This window comes from Sorex fumeus, unplaced genomic scaffold (genome assembly GCF_029834395.1).
Source record: "Sorex fumeus unplaced genomic scaffold, SorFum_2.1 ptg000008l, whole genome shotgun sequence".
NCBI lineage: Eukaryota > Metazoa > Chordata > Mammalia > Eulipotyphla > Soricidae > Sorex > Sorex fumeus.
Genome location: NW_026606065.1, coordinates 67,217,888 through 67,234,681, shown reverse-complemented (window position 1 = coordinate 67,234,681; position 16,794 = coordinate 67,217,888). Strand labels below are relative to the sequence as shown.

The 16,794-nt window shown below is 35.4% G+C and overlaps 1 protein-coding gene across 4 annotated transcripts in view; it reads right to left on the bottom strand.

The window, feature by feature from the left end:
• DIAPH3 (diaphanous related formin 3) overlaps window positions 1-16,794 on the bottom strand; it is a 553,005-nt gene that overhangs the window by 225,601 nt on the left and 310,610 nt on the right. For all 4 annotated transcript variants that reach the window (XM_056109828.1, XM_056109829.1, XM_056109830.1 and 1 more), the window contains one exon: window positions 13,838-14,077. In XM_056109828.1, the coding sequence (XP_055965803.1) occupies window positions 13,838-14,077 (240 nt within the window). The remainder of the gene's footprint in view (window positions 1-13,837; window positions 14,078-16,794) is intronic.

Here is a 16,794-nt window from a genome sequence, read left to right as displayed (position 1 = left end):
AAACACTTGAAAAGTTGCTTTCTAAGTATCACTTGGACAAAGTCTAGTTACAAAGCTTTAGACAAGTAACTGGGTCTATTTTCAGAGTTTATTTAAGGTATGAAACTGAACTAAACTTAATTTTTTATTTCAAAAGTATGAAGAATAAACTACAGTGTTACTAGAGTACACATAGTACATAAAAAACAATGACAAATATTTCCAAAAATATTTTTTAACTTGCAGTAATTTCATGAAGAAAACCAGTTGTAATCTCAGATCAAAGATGATTTTTTCTCTCAGCTGGGTAAGAATTCTTTCTGTTTCAGTTCCTAAGTGAAAGTTAATGTGATATGGAAAACTTATCTTTCAAGGCTATAGATTGTTTTCATTCTATAATCTGTAAAAGTTGCCAACTTTCACAGTTTTCTCTAATATAAACAACCATTAGCATAAAAGTTGTTTTTGATGTTATTGTTCTTTTTCTAAAACTTTGTAAAACTTTTTCCTCCCACATCTAAAACATATCTCAGAAATATGCCCATGCTGTGAACTCAGTTTTCCACTGCCACTAGTGTATATAAACTTCCATATCATGCTTCTTTCATTGCAACTTAGATACACTGCCCAAGTGGAATGTTGATAAAAACAAACAACATGTATTATTACACTGTGGAAAGCCTGAAAAGAATTTTCTAGAAGCATTTGTGACATAGTTAAACAGCCAGCAACTGCTAGGATTAATATATCAAGAAATTTCTATGATTCAACAACGGCCAACTGGATCAATCTTAATCTTTATTCATGAGCAGTAAGAGTTCAGAATTAGAATTCTTGAACATAATGTAGTCTTTATAGCACCTACCAGTTTAAAAAATATTAAGTATGCAGGTCAAACAAACATTCTAGTTATTGAGCGATAATCATAAAACTAAGCACTAATTATGGGGAAGGGTATTATCCTGACTATATTATTGAAAACATCAACTGATTAGCAAGTAGCATATTGGTAACAATCCAATATTAAAACATATGTGTACTGAATAGGAAATGAGCGCCCAAGTCTTTCTTCCTCATAAAGACTTCATTTCACAATTTCTAAATGCAACAACTTATCATCGAATTTCTAAATAAATATAAAATTAACCCTGATAAAATGTAAGTTCCGAAAGGAAATATAGATGGCCATCATTTGTGGATCATGTGCAATGTTGCACTTATAAACAGCACAAAGCTCTAAATTCTAGCATGAAACTTCTTCACTCGAGTCTAATAATGTGAGGAAAACTGCAGGATGATGCCATGGACTCTTTCCTGCCTCAATTACTCTACTCTCTCCTCCATCCAGTTACTTAAAAACATACTTCTCAAAGCATTAAAAGGCAACAAAAATGTGTTTATATCCCTTATCTTTTTGATGAGCATTAAAAACTAAAAAGGGCATTTTATTTTTACTGATGACCCATATCATGCATAATCAGCAATTGAACTAATAAAAGTAGAATCTGGGAGATACTGCTCATTTTCTTGGAGAGAGAATTTGGGCTCACTTTGTAAGCAAACTATTGAGAAGAAAACAAAGTTAAAATGTTTGCTTTAAAAATTCTTTTTGGTTCTTAAAATATGCTGTATTTAAATTTTAACAGACAGTGCTTGACAGGATTCCTTTTGTATCACTGTCAAGAGATTTATCTTACTGAAGAGTAATCATCACTGTTAAGTAGAATTTCTTATTTATATATTGTTTCTTTAAGGTACATTTAATGTGGCATAGATGTCAAATAAACAAAAAAGATGGATGGAGTTTCTCCAACTGCTCTGTTCATTCCAGACAAAATAATGTTAAAAGCAGATCCTGTAATAAATCATGGCTTAGTTGTCAGTCTTGTGTAGAAATCCTTTGTAGCTACAACACAAGGTTTTGGAATATTTTTAAGGTATTCAGCACAAATTTGGATGACATCTAAAGAATATTCATTGTTTTGATCACTAAGTGGAGGGGGGGCAGGTAGAGAATCCTAAAAATATCTTCTTGTAATTCTGAAAATCCAAAGAATAATACTCTCTTACTCTGAATAATGAAAGTGAGTTGAAAACTGTCAAATGAGAAATTCTGTTTCCCATTCTTGGTTCATATAATCTTGTATGTTTCAAATCAGTAGTGATTCCTTACTCTTAAACGTTTGCAAAGCAACAAAATTATTAGAACGCTGAATTGATCCTGTGAATGTTCTAGAGGGCTGTAACTTCTACAAAGTTCTAATGCTGAGTTCAACAGGCATAGTTCTTTATTATGTAGTACTTACAGTAAGGCAGATTCTAGCCAGATAATACACAGTTATGGCCCAAAACACTTAGCATTCCTATTAGAAAGGAATTAGCATTAAACACAATGCTATTAAAAAAATGACTGGAGAGAAGTAATGCATCTCACATAATGCAAGCTACTGTTTGACAATAATTTAGTGCAGAATCTGTGTGAAGATTAAACTACACTTAACTATTATAAATTTCAGCTCTGTCACAAAAATCTGCAATCTTATTATCATTCATGGAAAACAGTAAAATTCTTAAAAACACAGAGGACAAAGATGGTAGTAAGGCAACAGAAAAGAATCAAATTTAAGTTATAAAGCCTTATAAATATAATTCTAGTCTGAAAGGTCTCTGAAAAACACACCCACCATCATGAAACCATACCTAGTCTTAAGAACTTAATATTCTTTATATATCTATTTACACACACACACACACACACACACACACACACACAATGAAATACCACTAGAATCCTATTACTCAGGTGGTAAATCTTTCCATATTGCTAATAGATTAGTGCTGACAAATGGCTGTGTGAAAAGATCTCTATCAAGTTTAACCTTTTCCAGACTGGAGTATAAATCAATGCAACATATTCCACCGCAAAATATAGTGATTAATTTTGATATTTATTTAATATCAGGAATCTTCTACAAAAACAATGGAAAGACAAGTCTTAAGACTATCATGGACTTCAATAGTTACAAAAGGCTGGTTTGCTCCATTATTCAGTTATACAACTTGTCTGAATTATATTTAATTTTTAAAATTCTTCAAATTCAAAATTTTGAAAATTCAAAATTTGAATTTTAGCACAGAAATTTCTACATATAAAGTTTATGTACTTAGTAAATCTTTTTAATTTATTACAGTACACTTTTCAATTATCTGTTTATTAATATTCTATCATCAAGAGTTTTAAAATAGCTCATGTCCTTCAATATAAAATAGTCAATTATATTCATTTAAATCAAATAAACTTTACCCTTTAATCTATTAACAGACTATTTTAGAGCAAATTCAGCCTCATAGGAACTGAAAAAAAAAATAGATCTTCCTGGAGTTCTCACACAACAGTTGTGTGCTCACACTTGGTTTTTGGAGACCAGAAACTGAACTCTTTGTTGTGGCGTAGGAATCACAAAATGTAACGACCCATGGAATCAGTTGGAAGAAATATGGGCAATAACAGGAATCTAAGCTCCAGGCCATCACAACAGGCTTGATACCAAGACCAACGTTTTCCTGCTTGTATTGGTTATACACATTTTGGATAAAAACAATTAACAGGTGTATTATGCCAAGATTTCCTCCCAGCATAGTTTGTCTTCTGATTTTCTTACCGATGTCTTTTGCAAAGCAAAATCTTTGAATTTCAATGAAATTGTTCTTGCCTTTCAATTGTCACTTTATGCATCAGGCTTTCGATGTACTTAAAAAATCATAAAACAAAGTAATCTAGATTTTTCTCCTTTATTATGTTCTATAAACTGTATACATTTTGCCATTTTTACACTTAGGTATCTGTGTCTAGATACACATAATATTTTTGCAACTCTAGTTCTTGAACACATTATTCTTTTTCCACTAAATCATCATTCTTACTGTCAAATATACATTTGACATTTGTATCCATTTCTGGACTTTCTATTTTCTTCTATTTTTTGGGGGGGTGGGCAACACTAATTTTTGTAGTGGTAGCTTTATAATAAATCTAGAAGTCAGTTTTTCAACTTTCAGTTTGTTTTGGTTATGTGATTCCGCAGTCATATAAATCCTTTTAAAGTCCTTTATCATTCTCAACAAATTGCTAATATTCTGGTGGTTTTGTGTGTTTGTTTGGAGGCCAAATCCAGTGGTGCTTGGGAATTTAGTCATGACTCTGTGCTGAAAGATTGTTCCTTCAGCAGGGTGGACCAGGTATTGGACCCAGTTTGGCTACAAGCAAGGCGAGCGCCTTCCTTACCTGTTAACTATCAACTCCAGTCTGTATTGCAGATATTCTTATTGAAATTTCATTGAATCCACAAATAAAACCTTGGGAAGCATATCTTGCTAACACTAAATACTGTTCTCATGAGCATGATATATCAATTTATTTGATATCTTAAATTTTCTTTCAAAAATTTTGTCTTCCCTTAGAACCTTTCACACAATTAGATTAATAATAACTGTTGATGCAAGCATAAATATTTTAAACTACAAATTCTAAATGTTTATCATTGATATCAGGAAAGTAAAGAAATTTTTCATGTAAGTCTCATATCCATAAACTTTGCTTTTTAGTTCTAGAAAGGATTTCTTCTTTTTGATTTTTTTTGAAGGGTAGATTTATATGTAGTTGATCATTTCAACCATGAGAAGAGAATTTACTAGTTCCTTCCCACTTTCATTTCCTTTTCTTGTCTTATTGCATTAGCTAAGAGTATTCCTAGGGCAATCAGCATAGTAAGAAGGGACCCTCTGTCTTGTTTCTAATCATAGGAAAATGTGTCAGTTCCTTATCAGTAAACATGATGCAATCTATAACTTTACAGCTGTAGCATGTCATTATGATGGATTTTCAAAGGTTGAATCAGTATTTCACACCTGGAATAAATCCCCATTTGATAGTGGTATGTAATCTTTTATACTCATGTTTTTAATTTTATTATTTTGAGGATAATTTCATCTTTGTTTCTTTCATTTATGTTCATGAAAGAAAATGACTTATAATTTCCCATTCTGGTGATGTCTTTGGTTTCACTATGAATATATTCTTACCCTCTCCACTGCAAGGAACAAAAGTTCCTAAATATAACTGTTTAATAATAATAAAAGCATCACTATACAGACATTTTTGCATTTTTTGGCTCAGATGCCCAAATTATAGAAATACTGCAGACACTTGATAAAAGGAAGTAAACAAGAATCTGAGTATGAAAAATTGGATATATTACTTTTGATTTTTTAATATATTATAATGTACTCAGAACATTTATTCCAGGGAGCTAGACTAAACTAGGGGAAGTAGGTAAGTTTTGCTTTACATATGCCTCTGAAGGGTCGTAGTAATCTACAATCATGAATCACTAAACTATGGGGATACTTTCTGAGAAATGTATCAAATGGTTCAGTAACTGGATAAACTTTAGAACACGAAATTTTTCAAATCTAGATGAAGTACAACCCAATACTATAATCAAGGTTACAAAACATGGCCCAAGACACCATGGTCAAATGCAAAGTTCATCATTGACTGAAATCTTACTAAGCAGTGTATGACAATATAATCATGGTACTGAAAATATTCAGAGACTGTATAATTGGGGAAAGCAAAACCTTGTTATGAGAACACTGATATAATAACACCCATGCTTTGTATTTGGTATTTGTGAACAAAACCACACTTTGATCATTCTTTTAAAGACTAATTCTAATTTTCAATGTTAAAGAGCAATTGGAGGGGGGAAAAAGTAATGTGAATAAAAGTAATCAAAACCACTACTTAGTAAAGCTAATTAAACGTTTTTTGAAAATGCTATAGATTACACAGATTACTGAATGAATCAAAGTGGGGAAAAGCTCTAAATCATTTCTCAATGCTTTGTAAGTCAGTATTTTAGTGATTTAATTGGCTAGATGTAAAATAAGAAAGGCATTTGTTATCTGTAAGTATTTGGCCAGAAACTGCTTTACTTTCAAAGAGTGCCAATTTGCTGGCATGATTTGTGAATCTGAAAAAGAATAAAAATTCTTCTAAACCACTAAATGCAAATAAAAAAATTGAAATTGTTTGGTGGAGGTTTTTCTTTCAAATAATAGAATCAATAAAAGGGCTATATTGGTGAATATGAACATCAACATAAAATTTTAAAAAAATTCATAAAATTAATGTATTTAAAAGGTAAAGGTAGTTGTTGCTTGCTTCTTCTAAATTCTTACATTCTAATTAGATATGTAAAAACTTTACAAAGTCTCAGACAACAGCCATTATCTTAGTTGCCTCTAATTCATACTCGTGTCACTACTTTTCCTTATTTTCAAAACAGTATTCTGCTTGGTGCAAAAGAAAATCAGAAGTTTGGGGAACTATTTCATCACACATCCTTAAATGAAATAAAGCTATTTGTGCTTATTTTGTTTTGTATCTGCTTCTCTATATTTGACGGCAGAGTCCAGGCCACCAATTTCATTTTTTTTTCATCTGGGATAATAAAGTGAAGTACAAGACTGATAAAAGTGATCTTTGTTAATTCTGTATATTAAAGTCTCCTGAGGGACTTTAAATAAAATAATGCTACTAATTAGGATCTAAATTTATATATGCTGAATTAATGCAGCTGGTTTCTGGGAGGAAGATGCATCAGAACCTCTTAAATGGTGCTCTTAGTGAACAATCTATGTCTACAAAAGGAGGTGTTCAGAACTTCAAGAAATCATTGAGTTGGCGGAGACATTAAAGATAGAGGAAAAGCTTTTTTCTAAATTTTTATTACAGCTTACACGCGGCCAACATGGCCGACCCAAGTTCGATTCCTCCACCCCTCTCGGAGAGCCCGGCAAGCTACCGAGAGTATTCGATATGCCAGACACAGTAACAACAAAGTCTCCAATGGAGACGTTACTGGGCCCGCTCGAGCAAATCGACGATCAACGGAAGGGCCTTTACCTTTACCTTTACCTTCAATGAATGTATTCTGCTTTTGTTGGCCTATTCAGATAAAAGGAACACTCAGGAGATAAGGAAAAAATGCCATGTACTAGGAAGAGAAATATATATATATATATACACACACATACACATAAATATATATATATATATAAAAATTGCTTGTGATATTCTCAACCTTTTAATATCTAACTCCACATCATATGGCCCCATTACTAGGTATCCTTTGATAACTTCACATTTTAGATGAATATACTGCATGCTCTACTGAAATAGTGCTTTCATAGTATTGGGAAAAATAAGTTATTATAATTAGCAGAAATCTAAAATTTATATATGTATTACATCATTATATGATTTCACTTGATTTGCTTACCTAGAACAAAGAGCTACCTATTAAAGCTACACCATACAGTATTGACCAGAATAAATTTGTTATTCAGAAAACACACATCCATTAAATATTAGTAATACTGCACTGCACTGTCCTCCCACTGTTCATTGATTCACTCGAGTGGGTCCAGTAATGTCTCCATTGTGAGATTTGTTGTTACTGTGCTTGGCATATTGAATACATCACGGGTAGCTTGCCAGGCTTTGCCGTGCGGGCAAGATACTCTCAGTAGCTTGCCGGGCTCTTGGAGAGGGGCGGAGGAATCGAACCCCTGGGTCAGCCACGTGCAAGGTAAACAAACACCCTACCACTGTGCTATCTCTCCAGCCCAAATATTAGTAAATGTTATTAAATTCATGTTTCAGGGATTCTGTGTAGATAGATAACATTCGCCTTTTAATTTACAAGTGAAAATCATCTCATATATTTTAAAATGATGCTGTACCTTGATGGTTGGGTCTATTCACTCTTCCCTACAATGCTGATCTTACTCAAGATTAAAAAATGATCTTGGTCCTATCCAACATATTCTCTACAAGTACTTCAAATCTAACCACACACACATTTTCTAGATGAATATTTTTGGTAAATTTAATATCATCTGCTAATTGGATTTCTGTATAATTATGGCAGGTCCTAAAAATAATATAACGTCAATATTTCCATTATCCAGTTTTTATGTAAAGGCCAATAATAATCTGAAGGATGTTATGAATGGCAGTTTATCCATTTCTCTATAAATTCTATAGTTTACCATTTTAAAAAAGTGAGAACATTTAACTCTCATAGTTAAACTGGGAGAAGTATCACTGTAACAAAAAAGTATTTTTGTATATCACAATGAGGGTTCTCTAGGAGAGCCCTGTACTAAAGATTCTGAGTGTAAATTTGCTAGTGAAACTGTTGAGGGATAGTATAGATAGGAAAGAGTATCTAAATTAAAATCATTTTGATAGAGTTGCATCATGAAAAAGTTACTTTTTCCATGAGCATGGTTGAATACCTATATACCTATTCTCCCTTTAAATGATAGACATATAAAATTTCTTGTGACATTCAGTTTTGGCATATCAGAAAAAACCACCACCACCAGTTCATGAAGTTTCATGACCATGATTTTACTTCACTTCTAACTGGAGAAAATTCATCCCTATACTTTCACTTTAAAAAAAAAGAAACAAAACTGAATCACCATGAGATACAGTTAAAAAGCTTTCCTGCTTAAGTTTCAGTCACACAATGATCAAACACCCATCCCTCCACCAGTGCACATTCACTACCACCAATGTCCCCAGTATATCCTTCTCCCCTTTCCAACCCTCCCTGCCTCTACGGCAGACAATTTCCCCAATTTTCTTCTCTCTCTCTCTCTCTCTCTCTCTCTCTCTCTCTCTCCCCCCCTCCCTCTCCCTCCCTCCCTCCCTCCCTTTTGGGCACTATGGCTTACATTATAGATACTGAGATGCTATCACGTTTGGTCCTTTACTTTCAGCACACATCTCCCATCCCGAATGATCCCTCTAACCATCATGACTTAGTGACCCCTTCTCTATTCCAGCTGCCTTCTCCCCCAGCTCATGGGACAGGTTTCCAATTATGGAGTAATATTCCAGGCCCTTATGTGTGCTCTCGTGTCAGTCTCATATTATGCTTTTTTTTGAATATTCCACTAGTGAGTGTAGTCATTTTATGCGTGTCCCTCTCATTCTGACTCATTTCACATAGCATGATACTTATACTCTCACTTTTTAAAATTTATTTCGAACTAATAGATTCTAGTTTTTGCTTGCCCTGTGTCTATAATTTAAGTTTTACATTAATCACCCGCCATTCCAATAATTTGGGAGACAAAAGAAGACCTTGCTTCTCTGAACTCAGTTATTAAAGATAGATCAACTCTGACACATAAAGATGGATCTCTGAAACTACTTCATATACAGAACTCACAAATCATGCATTTCAAAACAATGTAAAGTTAATAATTTAATTTGATTTTCCAGTCACTTTTCATACTTATGCTAAATTTGTAAAGGGGCATTTAAAAGATTTTTGGTATAGAATGTTAAAATGCATGCAATTACCCAGCATGTTGTAACAGCTTAAAATAGTACTCTGTCTTTCTACTGTCAAATACATATGGAATTCCTTGTGTAGGGGCTTATCATCAAACCAAATGCTTTATACTCAGTGTGAAAATTCAATCGCAATTGTCAAAGATCAAGCTGCTACTTCTGATAAACATGATGAGATATCATCTTGTTCAATACATGCTTTCAAGTTGACACGAAGGCTAATAATAAATAGAAAACTGTAATACTTATTTTGTTTTTGTACAACAGACGGCTTCTAAAAGGAATAATCAAAATATCTGACATTGTTGCCTGAAAATAAAGTTAACTCCATTATCTGGAGGCAGATTAGCCGGTTTACAGGTTCACTAGCAGTAAAATAATCACAGCAAGCATTGAATTTGTTAATGATTTAAAAATTACAGTGGACCAGTGAAGTTATCTCAATAAGAAAGGATGTCTAATTTTTACAAAATAATGAACATATACAACGTTGTGTCTATTGCACAACCGTTGATTTGCAGGTATTTATTATTGCTGTGTGCAAAATACATCAGGCTACTTATTACACATCATCATTAGGAACTAACCACCCATCAAAAGCTCTTTGAGCACAGCATGAGGGAAGTCATAAAAGCATATTTTGGTCATTGGCTCGAGTCCAGAAATGTAAAATCTTTTAAGCAACAGACGCTTAGGTGTGGACTTAATCTTGCTCCTTATCCTGCTGCTTTACTTGTTTCTCTCCATGTCTTCAGTCATCAAGTTTAAAACTCACCTTGTTCAGACCATTCCCTTTATATTCCTTCCTCCTTTCCCTTCCCTTTCATTCTACTTTCAGTCACTACCTGGTTCTTCGAGAAAATTAACAAGATCGATAAGCCCCTAGCAAAACTAACAAAGAAAGGGAGAGAGAAAACCCTAATAAACCGAATCAGAAATGAAAAGGGGGTCATTACAACAGAAACTACAGAAATTCAAAGGATACTCAGGGAATACTTTGAGAAGCTTTATGCCACGGAACATCAAAACCTCGAGGAAATGGATAAATTTCTAGACTCCTACAGACTCCCAAGGCTGAACCAAGAAGACCTGGAATACCTGAACAGACCTATCACCATCAAGGAAATTGAAATGGTAATAAAAAGTCTCCCCAAGAACAAAAGTCCGGGCCCGGATGGATTCACTAGTGAATTCTTCCAAATCTTTAAAGAGGACTTACTCCCAATGCTCTTTAATCTTTTCCACAAAATTGAAATATCAAAAGCACTTCCGAACAGTTTCTATGAAGCAAATATCACACTGATACCAAAAGCAGACAGAGATACCACAAAGAAAGAGAATTACAGGCCGATATCCCTGATGAACACAGATGCAAAGATCCTCAACAAACTACTAGCAAATAGAATCCAACTACTCATCAAAAAGATCATACACCATGACCAAGTAGGATTCATCCCAGGGATGCAAGGATGGTTTAACATTCGGAAATCAATCAACATAATCCACCATATCAACAAAAGAAAAGATAAAAAGCATATGATCATATCAATAGATACAGAGAAAGCATTTGACAAGAGCCATCACCCCTTTATGATGAAAACCCTAGCCAAAACGGGTATAGAGGGGACTTTCCTCAACATAGTTAAAGCCATCTACCACAAGCCTACAGCAAGCATCATCCGCAATGGGGAAAACTGAGAGCCTTCCCTCTAAGATCAGGGACAAGACAAGGATGCCCACTCTCTCCACTGCTGTTCAATATAGTACTGGAAGTACTTGCAATAGTAATTAGGCAAGAAAAAGATATTAAGGGCATTCAGATAGGAAAGGAAGAAATCAAGCTCTCACTATTCGCAGATGATATGATACTCTACTTAGAGAACCCAATAACCTCCACCAAAAAACTCCTAGAAACAATAGACTCGTATAGTAAAGTTGCAGGCTATAAAATCAATACCCAAAAGTCCATGGCTTTCCTATACGCAAACAGTGAGAGAGAGGAAAGTTACATGAAAAAATCAATCCCGTTCACAATTGTGCCCCAGAAAATCAAGTACCTAGGAATCAACTTAACTAAGGAAGCAAAGGACCTGTACAAAGAAAACTATAAAACGCTACTTCAGGAAATAAAAGAGGACATGAGGAAATGGAAAGATATCCCCTGCTCATGGGTCGGGAGACTTAACATTGTCAAAATGGCAATACTACCGAAAGCATTGTATAAATTCAATGCAATCCCTATAAGGATACCCATGACATTCTTCAAAGAAATGCAGCAAACACTCCTGAAATTTATATGGAATAATAAGCCCCCACGAATAGCTAAAGCAATTCTTGGGAAAAAGAAAATGGGAGGAATCAACCTCCCTAACCTCAAACTTTACTACAAAGTGGTAATAATCAAAACAGCATGGTACTGGAACAAAGGCAGAACTGCAGACCAATGGAACAGAGTTGAATACACGGACATCTCCCCTCAATCATATGATCATCTAATCTTTGACAAAGGTGCAAGAAATGTGAAGTGGAGTAAGGAAAGCCTCTTTAACAAATTGTGCTGGCATCACTGGACGGCTACATGCAAAAAAATGGGCTCAGAACTCTGCCTAACACCATGTACAAACGTAAGATCAAAATGGATTAAAGACCTCAACATCAGACCAGAAACCATAAGGTACATTGAAGACAAAGTTGGCAAAACCCTCCATGACATTGAGGCTAATGGTATTTTCAAAGATGCCACGCCACTGGCCGAGCAAGTGAAAACAGAGATAGATAAATGGGACTATCTTAAACTAAGAAGCTTCTGCACCTCCAAAGAAACAGTGACCAAAATACAAAGACAGTCTACAGAATGGGAAAGGATATTTGCCGAATACACATCTGACAAGGGGTTGATATCAAGGATATACAAAATACTGGTTGAACTCCACAAGAAGAAAACATCCAACCCCATCCAAAAATGGGGCAAGGAAATGAACAGAGACTTTCTCAAAGAAGAAATCCGAATGGCAAAAAAGCACATGAGAAAATGCTCTACATCATTAATCATCAGGGAGATGCAGATCAAAACCACAATGAGATACCATCTCACACCTCAGAGACTGGCCCACATTCAAAAGAACAAAAGCAACTGATGCTGGCGCGGATGTGGCGAGAAAGGGACACTCCTTCACTGTTGGTGCGAATGCCGACTGGTTCAGCCCTTTTGGAAAACAGTATGGACGTTCCTCAAAAAATTAGAAATTGAGCTCCCATTTGACCCAGCGATACCACTCCTGGAAATATATCCCAGAGAGGCAAAAATGTGTAGTTGAAGTGACATTTGCACTTGTTTATTCATTGCAGCACTCTTTACAGTAGCCAGAAACTGGAAGAAACCTGAGTGCCCAAGAACAGATGACTGGTTAAAGAAAGTTTGGTATATCTACACAATGGAGTACTATGTAGCTGTTAGAAAAGATGAAGTCATGAACTTTACATACAAGTGGTACAATATGGAAAGTATCATGCTAAGCGAAATGAGTCAGAAAGAGAGGGATAGACATAGAAAGATTGCATTCATCTGGGGGATATAAAGTAACAAAATATGAGATTAATACCCAAGAATAGCTGAGATCAACACCAGGAAGATTACTCCATAGCTAAGAGGCCAGCCGGGTATTCTGGGGGAAAGGACAGTTCAGATAGAGAAGGGAGCACCAAATGGAGGGTGTTTGGAGGATCCTCCCAGGAGGGGAGATGCAGGTTGAAAGTAGACTGGACTGAACATGTTTGCCACTCAGTGCCTCTTTTGCTGATCAGAACACTCAAAAGGAGAGAGAAAACAAAAGGAAATGCCCTGCCACAGTGTCAGGGGGGGATGGGGGGAATGGGGGGGGGGGGAGGGATATTATCCTTGGTGGTGGAAAATGGGCACTGGTGGAGGGATGGGTATTTGATCATGGTATGACCGAAATCCAAGCACAAAAATTTGTTAGTCGACAACTGTACCTCATGGTGTTTCACTAATAAAAATTAAAAAAAAAAAGTACAAAGAAATATTTAAGAATTGTAAAGAAAAAACTCTTAGAAGCAATACTGAGCATAAGAACCAACATATACTAGTACCTGAACTGAATGAGGTTTAAATAATATTTTGATTTTCTATTTCATTAGTTTGAGAAAGCATAGTTTTATGACATAATTTTGCTATTAAGCAAAAGTCCTTCACTTGAATTTACCGATCAGAGAAAATTAATATTTGGATTTAGTTCAGAGGTTGAGTAAATTAGTTCTGTACACTCTGGGTTTGGGTTCATGGTTCAGTTCAAATTCTTGATAATGAGCCCGTCAAAATAAAAATATTTAAATAATGGAATCAGAGCTGACATTTAGGAAAAAATGTTCAGGCATGTACGTGTTTTAAGAAAACAAACTCACTTTACAGAGAGAGCTAAGGTTAAATCCGAAGGTTTGTGCATTCCGGGAGCCAGCGTTCATGTAGTTTCCCATTAGCAATACAAGTTCCAGCAACTTGCTAAAGCTTTTGCTCTTCTTTATCTCTTCGCAGGCAGCACTGACAGCCATGATGTCAGGTTTGATGTTGTTCACCTGCTCTTCAAACTGCAGCTTAAAGAGAATCGCACTGAGCCGTGGCCGCAGTCTCTTCACATTGCTCATCTGATTGAAAAGAAAATAGCAGATTTCCTTGAAAATGCATGGTATACTTTAGTCCTGTATGACTGCTAGTAATCTGGGATGATTTATTGGCATGACAGTACTGAAGAAGCAATATGTTCCCTAAAACTGATAGCAGAAGGAGAGGAAAGCTCTGCTTGTATTTGTGAGAAATTCAGTCATACCTCAAAGTAACATACATATATATATATAGATAGATACACACATACCCACACACATATATATGCATATGTATATTCTCAATGAAAAGAAAACTTTACCTAAGGATAATATATGATTATAATAATAAAATACAGATATCTTTATGTAAAAGTTGAATTTTCAAAAGACAGCAGTAAATTATGAAGTACTCATAGAATTTCTTGAAAATTTTGTTTCGAATGAAAGTGTGTTGGTTCATGCTGGAATCACATTCAGAAGTTAGAAAAGGGATTGTTTTCTTCAAATACCGGTTGTTGTCCTTAGGAACCTTGCTGATGAACAGTATGTGTTAGATAGAGAGAGAGTAAATAGGTCTCCCAATTTGTACTAAATTGACTTTCTTCAGAAACGCTGCAATGTAGGATGACTCCTGACACGATACTAAATTAGCAGAGTTCGAGTTAGGAAACTCAAGTGAAGCTACTGATAGAAGTGGTGTAGAGCCTCCAACCTACTTTATGTCACGGTAAGCCTGTTTAGGATTCTGGGTTTCCCTCTCCAGAATGCGAAGTTTGAAAGTCAAAAAGAACTAAGAGCTGGAGGTGTAGCAAGTGTTTGCCTTACAATTCTCTCATCTTTCATCAACACAAGTGAGAAAAGAACAGCTAACCAGAATGCTAGAGAAATATCATAATTAAGTGATAACATGATTTCTGTGGCCAATTTGATCGGGCATTTGTGACTTAAAACACATTCCTGGGGCAGTAGTTGCAGAATTGCTGAACTTTAAAAACTATTTTGAATAGCAAAAGTAGTTTGAAGCAAGATCAGAGAAAAAGTGTTGACAGAACAGGATAAGGGAATAAGATTGCCCAAAGTATGCAACAGTTAGATTATTCATCGTGTAGTGAACAGCACCAAGGGATGGAGAGACAGTATAACACAGTGGGTAAAAAAAAACGCTTGCCTTACATACAGCTGACCTTAGTTCAGTCCCTGGCATCAGAAATGGTTCCTCCCTCCCAATAGCCATTCCTGATCAGTTCCAGGAATAGCCCTAGGGACTGCTGCATATGAACAAGCCTTAAAAACAACATTGAAAAGCTATAAAATGCTTGTGACAAGGAAAATACAACAAAATCATGAATGTTCAAGAGATTAAAAATATATATTCTCCTAATATGATTGCTATTTTAAATAAAATGAGAGAGTCTGGACTTGTTCAATCCAATAAGGTAATTAGAGAAACTGCCTTAATGACTTCACAACGCAACACAATTTACAGCCTTAACAAAAGCAGTGATAATTAGCCTTTATTTGAAAGAACTTCAGATGGACCAAATCTTCCAGTGATTAAAGCTCCACAGCAAATAACATTTACATCTAGTCTTCTACCCAGCCACTTGATAGACTGTATGTTTATGGTTGTGCCAACATTTTAAGAACTCAATATAGTTAAAAAAAAATTCTGTCTTATTAGTCTTACTTATGATTATAAAATCATGTTTTAATAAACATGGAATAAACATGGTAAGAAATTCTACAGTCCCTCATGAAAACCATTAGCATTACAAAGTGTATCAATTTTAACATGTATTAATGTGCTACTTATGCACAACAAGAAAAGATTGCTTAATGCCTATATTATACCAACCAAAATATGTTAAAGCTTTCCTGCTGACAAGCTAACCATATGTAGCTGGTATAAAGTAATTAATTTTCCTCGAAAAATATAACCTAGATTTGTATGAGTAATGAGTCTACCTGGCACAAGGGACAGGTCCTTTGAAAAGATAAAGTCTATGATGTAATGCAGAACAAAGAGCTAAGAGTTCAGAAAAAGAAAGCCCCGAGAAAGCAAAAATCAGGAAAGGAAAGCAAAAATGGTGCTTTAACCACTTCTTTTTCTTTATTAATTTGTTTTTTATTTATATTTGGTTTGAGGGGGCTACAACCTGACAGTACTCAGGACTTATTCCTGGCTTTGTGCTCAGAGGTTACTCTTGGAAGGATATAGGGACACCATATGCAGTGCCACAACTGAACCCATGGGTCCCTGAACAACACTCTTCTTTTTTCTTTTTTTTTTTTTTTGCTTTTTGGGTCACACCCGGCGATGCACAGGGGTTACTCCTGGCTCTGCACTCAGGAATTACTCCTGGCGGTGCTCAGGAGACCATATGGGATGCTGGGAATCGAACCCGGGTCGGCCCTGTGCAAGGCAAACACCCTACCCGCTGTGCTATCTCTCCAGCCCAACAATATGTTTTAAATCATTTTCACTGTCCTATTTTCCAAGCCTCAACTCATCAAGGCACTTTACTGACCAAAACTACTGCACTAGAAAATTATTTAAGGCCAGAGCGATAGTGCATTGGGTAGGGTGCTTGGCTTGCACATGGCTGAAGGAGATTTGAACGCCGGTACCATATGGTTCTCACCTCTGCCAAGTTATTCCAGAGTGCAGAACCAGAAGCAATTCCTAGGCACAGCTGATGTGCATGCCCCCCACCACAAACCCCCAAAAATTATAGTTAAGGATATCTTAGTGATAGTTC